The sequence below is a fragment of the Centroberyx gerrardi genome, chromosome 5 (assembly GCF_048128805.1).
Source record: "Centroberyx gerrardi isolate f3 chromosome 5, fCenGer3.hap1.cur.20231027, whole genome shotgun sequence".
Classification (NCBI taxonomy): Eukaryota; Metazoa; Chordata; class Actinopteri; order Beryciformes; family Berycidae; genus Centroberyx; species Centroberyx gerrardi.
In genome coordinates, this window is record NC_136001.1 from 29,075,441 (window position 1) to 29,081,020 (window position 5,580).

Below are 5,580 nucleotides of genomic sequence, written 5' to 3' on the forward strand. Positions count from 1 at the left end.
TGCTAACATTATTCAATAGACGGTATATCAAGTCTAAACGTACTTTGTCAGCTTATATTTGAGTTGATAGACAAATTTGTATATATATTTCAGTGCACAACAGTCAACAGTTAAACTGTTTTTACGAGAGAAAGAAACATTGCAGTCTCTAACAATTCTGCCAGAGACACAAGTCAAAATGGATCAGATTTCAGCTTCTCCGCTCACCCATACTGAATCCATGACAATACTCATGCTGTGCTAATCAAAACAAGTACTAAAAATAAAGCACAGTGACTACCAAGTTCAGGAAGCTAAACAAAGCTGCCATATTGAGTGTCAATAAGGGGCAAGAGGGAAAAAGGCAATATGCTAAACTAAAAATCTGAAATATCAGTTTGTCCTTTGCCTCAATGAGCAAAGCCGAAGGAACTGAAGAAAACAAACAAACCGAAACAAAACAACTTCATTTCACTTTTACACAAAGAAGCAAATATGTATATTTGTGCTCCTGAAAGAACCGTGTCTCTGGATTTTCCATAGGTAGTAGTAGCTCTCACCACATGTAATAGCTGCGTGTAGTGTCCACCTGGCTAGGTTTGGTCTCTGAGGAGCCCTCTTTGTCCTTCTCACTGTCTGCCTCCCACAGGTTGATGAGAGGAGGGTACAACTCATTTAATGGGATGGATGAGGTTTTCTGCATGTACTTTTTCAGGGAATGATGATAGTTTTTCCTCTTCCACCTCTTGGCGATGTACACGCCCAAGGAGGCCAGGCTGACGATTGCAAACATTGTTCCCATTACTGCCGCAAGAGCAGTGTTGGTCCCTTGGTCAGATATTTCCACAGCAAAGGTTGCTTGCTTTGTCGTAACGTTTACACATGACTTCTGTGTCTGTTGGTGGATGTTGGAGACAGTGAGGCAGACTTCGTACTCGGTCGCTGGTTGTAAATGTGTGAGGTTGTACTCGTGGACATCCACAGGTACCCTGGCAGTGTACGTGATATGCGGGTTGTCTATTTTCATGGTGGCAGACGACCACTTGAGGTTGGAGGTCATTACATTTGAGTTGATTTTCCAGGAGACCAGGATTGAGTGAGACTCTGTCTGTTTGACATAGATCTTCATAAGCTGAGTACTGTCTAGGAGAGTACCGTTCACCCGTATGGCCGTCACTCTTGTGTCAGCTCCCTCTGAATTCTGAGCCACACAGGTGTATCTGCCAGAGTCCTCTACCTGGATATGAGAAATTCTCAATGTTCCTTCATTGTTGAGGCTGTACTTGTCAGATAGAGTGTCCATCATTACCTTGTTCCCCATAGGTGTAACCCAGTAGATTTCAGGCTCAGGCTGGGACATGGCTCTGCAGTCCAGGTCCACAGTCATGCCAATGTCCAGGTTGAGGTGGTTGGGGAAGGTGTCATGGGAAATCATGGGCAGACATTGGTCCAGTGGGTCCTTCTGCAGCACCTCCCTCACATGCTGACCCCTGACCTCTGTTGGCATGGCACAGAACATGGACAGTGGTTCCATAAAGCGGATGCTGGTTTTATTGGAGCTCATCCACTGGATAACGCAATCACAGCGGAGCGGATTGCTGTGGATGCTGATTTCACGCAGGTTGGGCAGAGTGTCGACGGTGGACTGGTAGAGGGCGTTCAGGGCATTGTTGTTCAACATAAGGCTCTCCAGGGCTGGGACATCACGAAAGGCCTGGCGGTTGACGTAGGAGAACTTGGGGTTGTTTGTAGCCTCCAGCTTGGTGAGCTCAGGAAGGTTGTCCAGAGCGTAACGGTCAATAGAGACCAGTTCTCCCATGTTGTTTATACCCAACTCTTTCAGTCTCAGCATGTTCTTGAAATCTCCCTCCTGAATCTTGTGCACAGGGTTTTTGTTCAAATCCAAGAACTTGAGATTAGGTAGTTTCTGCAAGGCTCTCTGAGGAACTCTGACCAGCTTATTGTCATAGAAAGAGAGGCTCTCAAGATTGTCAAGTCCCACAAACGCATTTCCAGGGACGTCTGTTAAATCCATTCCAGCCAAAACCAAGCTTCTCAGGTTACCCAGTGGCTTGAAGTTAAAGTCCATTATTCCAACAACTGGGTTCTCCCCAATCATAAGGATCTCTAGACTGGGTGTAGAGTCAAACCAGCGGCTATCAATGGCCTTGAGCTTGTTGGAGTTGAGGTGAAGCCTGAGCAGGTTGTGGAGCCCAGAGAAGGCGTTGGCAGAGATCAAATTGATCTGATTGTGGTTGATGTAGAGCTCCTGCAAGTTGCTAAGGTCCTGCAGGCAGTAATCGGGCATTTCTGTGATCTGGTTTTCCTCCAGGTGAAGGGTGGTGAGCTGGGACATGTTGGTAAGGCCCACATCCCGAATGTTGCTGAAGTTGTTTTGGGACAAGTCCAGCTCAGTCAGGTTAAAGAGTTGCTCCAGCTCTTCACTGGTCCTGGCAATGTAGTTACTCTGCAGGAGGAGAACCTGAGTGTCGCTGGAGAGGTTCCCTGGGATGCGTGTTAGGCGCAGGTCATTGCAGTCCACAGTAATAGCTTCTCTGTAGGTGGACTGGGGTGTAAACCAGGGTCGGATCTCACACACACACAGTTGGGGACACTCATTGCTCTGGACAAAGGATAGTCCAATAGATGCCAGGATCAAGCCAATGAACAACTGGCCCAGAAGACAGTAGTCTAACCTCCGTCTAGCCATGCTGGGGAGGAACAGGAGGAGGGGCAGATGACCTTGGGAGATAGTGTGTTACAGTCATCAACCACTTTCCACTAATTAGTTCTTTCAGCCCAGTGAAATGGACGAGTTGTGTCCCAGTGTTTAGTTTTTCTTACAGCAAGATCTTGGAGCGGCAGGATAAATCTAGAAAAGAAACACAAAAAAAATATGTCATTAAAAGGAAACTAACAATCTCTGCCCCACTTTTATAATGACAAGGGTATAGTGTACAGAACTATTGTGTTCTAGTATGTAACAATTATGAAATTATTACATAATATTACATGTTCCTTGTAACTGTAGTAATTACTAAGACAAAAGAGTGGCTTAGAAGAACAACTGTTTCTCACAATATTCTTGTGAGATTGTGAGTTATATGCAGTATCATCAGTTTTGAGAAAACGCTAGATCAGCTCATTACAATGCATGCACAATGGAGAAAAACACTGCTGTGAACTACTTGGAAACACATCAAATTCCATTGAGGGCTTTCATCTATCCAACAGGCCCATAAGGACTCGATCATTAGCTTCTCCGAACATCATTAAATACTATGAGATATTAGTATGTGCCATGCCTCAAAGAAAGAAAAAAAAGACACGCATCTTAATTTTTAATGAAGCGTCCTCAGCATTCTGAATTTGGGGCAAACATGAAAAAAAAAAAAAAAAGTTTCAGCAGTTTTAGGATTTTTTCCAAAATGATTGGGTGGAGAAAGAAGAATTTCAAAACTTTAAGCAGTTTCTATAACTCTAAAAAATAATGTATTTTTTTGTGAGAGGACTAAAGACCCTTATCCAGCCCAATCGCTCAGTTCAGTGAAGGGGAGCTCCTGAGAGGTGCATTGGGCATCTGCTAGCCCATATGGCACTAACACTAACTCCAATGACTTGGAAGGTAAAGCATTAACTCTGGCTAACAATAGGAAGCTTTTCATCGACATCAATGCCACATTTGCTACAGCATACGCATGGTGTGGAACAGGATGGAACAGGATAATCATTTCAAATGCTTAATGATGTGGTGATTTGGCGTGCACCCTGCCTTTGCTAGTCATGTTTCTTTTGTCTTTTTTATATCAGATATGTGTCCCGCTAATTCTGCTCACATACTAATATATCCACATACTTGTGCAACAGTCTTATCCCTTATCACTGCTGCAGAGGAGCTTTATTAACAGGATTAGGTTACAAGCATTTCTTTAACAAGCCTGTGCACTGGCAGTATCCTGCATGGCACATTGGAGCAACACTTAAAAGATCCCATTACTCAATTAGATCTATTTACTAAAGGAGGTACCCCACCCAGTGCAGGGCCATACGGCAGCGCCACAGTGCTGCGGCCTTCTCAACCACACAGCTCTACGGTCGACGCTCGCTTAAGAAGATAGCGCTTAAGAGGCTTTCAAACAAGAGAGCTGACTAATTCATCTGGATGCAAACTGCCTGGCAACAGGGCCAGGGAGACTCCAGTCCTCCTGTGCTGGGGATTTCCTATGGGAGAGGGCGGAGCATGGGTGAAATAAGGGTAATGCATACAGTATATCTGCTCTTTAAGCTAAAGCAGTGTATATGGTCAAGATTGACTGTGCCAATCAGGATTAGCAGATGGAGATGCTGAGGTGGAGATTAGCTTGAGGCAGTGTAATGGGTTCAAACCCAGAGGAGAGAAACAGGTCACTGTGCACTTTAATTAAAGCCAACACAACACGGGAATCTACACCAATACAGCATAGTCCAAGTGGAGTATGAATGCAATGTTAATCTTGTCACGAAATGAATGACTAACGTGCTTGTTTGTTATTTCATCAGTGAAGAGTATGACGAGTAAATATTCTGTCCCATGAAGATATTTGAAATAATTTTATTTCATTGTAGTATTGACGAAATTGACGTTTTTGAAAGTTCTTCTGCCCATTCTACTATATCATAGTGAAACCATTAAGAATGATCTCCTCACTATCTGTGCTTGGAACTACTTTTTCCCTTCATCATTTTGAAAAAAATTCTTTCAATGCTTGACGGTATATTGATAAAGGTAAAGTTCCTATATTGATAATAGTACGGACACATGATGTTTTCTTATTACCTGGGTACTTTGCTGATTCAATTTAATGTTTCTGACATTATTCTCACAAAAAATGACTGTTTCATTTTATAAGGTTAAGTGTAGAGTTCAAAAACAGAATAGATAGGAAATTGTTGAACTGTTGATTTACTGTAACGTAATTATCTAAGTAAAAAAAAAATCTTAGCCCATTTTAGTAAGTAAATAATTGACTTCATTTAATCAATATGCCATGACGCAAATCTGTTTTTAAAATTCAGTACTGGCTTCGGAGTGGGTCTCATGAAACTACACAGCACATAAACACTTTCAATTCCAGCAAAAATGAAAAACATCAAAAACTAGAGTTGAGAAGGTTTTCACACCACATCAATATGTGCTTTTTAGAAAACATGAGATTGTAATCTTGAGGTTATTACATATTATTACATTTCAAAACATAATATACATTAAGTGTGTAAACATGCCATAATAATTCCAAGCGGCACATATGGCTTTAAATCGGCTATATTGATACATAACTGCACGCTCTCACATGATTCAGTGTCTATTTACCACAAATGGGGTTAATCTTAGATTCTCCCCATTTGTTAAATGGTCAGTCTGAAATGCTTTTGTGTGTCTGTGAGTCTAAAATGGCACATTGTAAATTTGTCTTGTAAAGAAAAACCTTAAACATTCTCATTAAATGACAAAAAGGCGACAAAAGAAAGGCACAACAGGTCTGGGATGCAGTAATCCATTATACTGACTCATCCTACAGCAACACATAAAAACTAATTCATCCCCATTGTTTTTTCTTGCCC

The 5,580-nt window shown here is 42.1% G+C and overlaps 1 protein-coding gene across 1 annotated transcript; it reads right to left on the reverse strand.

The window, feature by feature from the left end:
- Window positions 1-282: 282 nt before the first annotated feature.
- Window positions 283-2,725, reverse strand: lrrn1 (leucine rich repeat neuronal 1). Its single transcript, XM_071922975.2, has one exon. The coding sequence runs from the start codon at window positions 2,687-2,689 to the stop codon at window positions 536-538; it is 2,154 nt and encodes a 717-aa protein (XP_071779076.2). The 5' UTR covers window positions 2,690-2,725; the 3' UTR covers window positions 283-535.
- Between the last annotated feature and the right edge of the window lie 2,855 nt (window positions 2,726-5,580).

What these genes read in the sequence shown, in the direction of transcription:
- lrrn1 (XM_071922975.2), bottom strand. Translation starts at nt 2,689, where the DNA reads ATGGCTAGACGGAGGTTAGACTACTGTCTTCTGGGCCAGTTGTTCATT.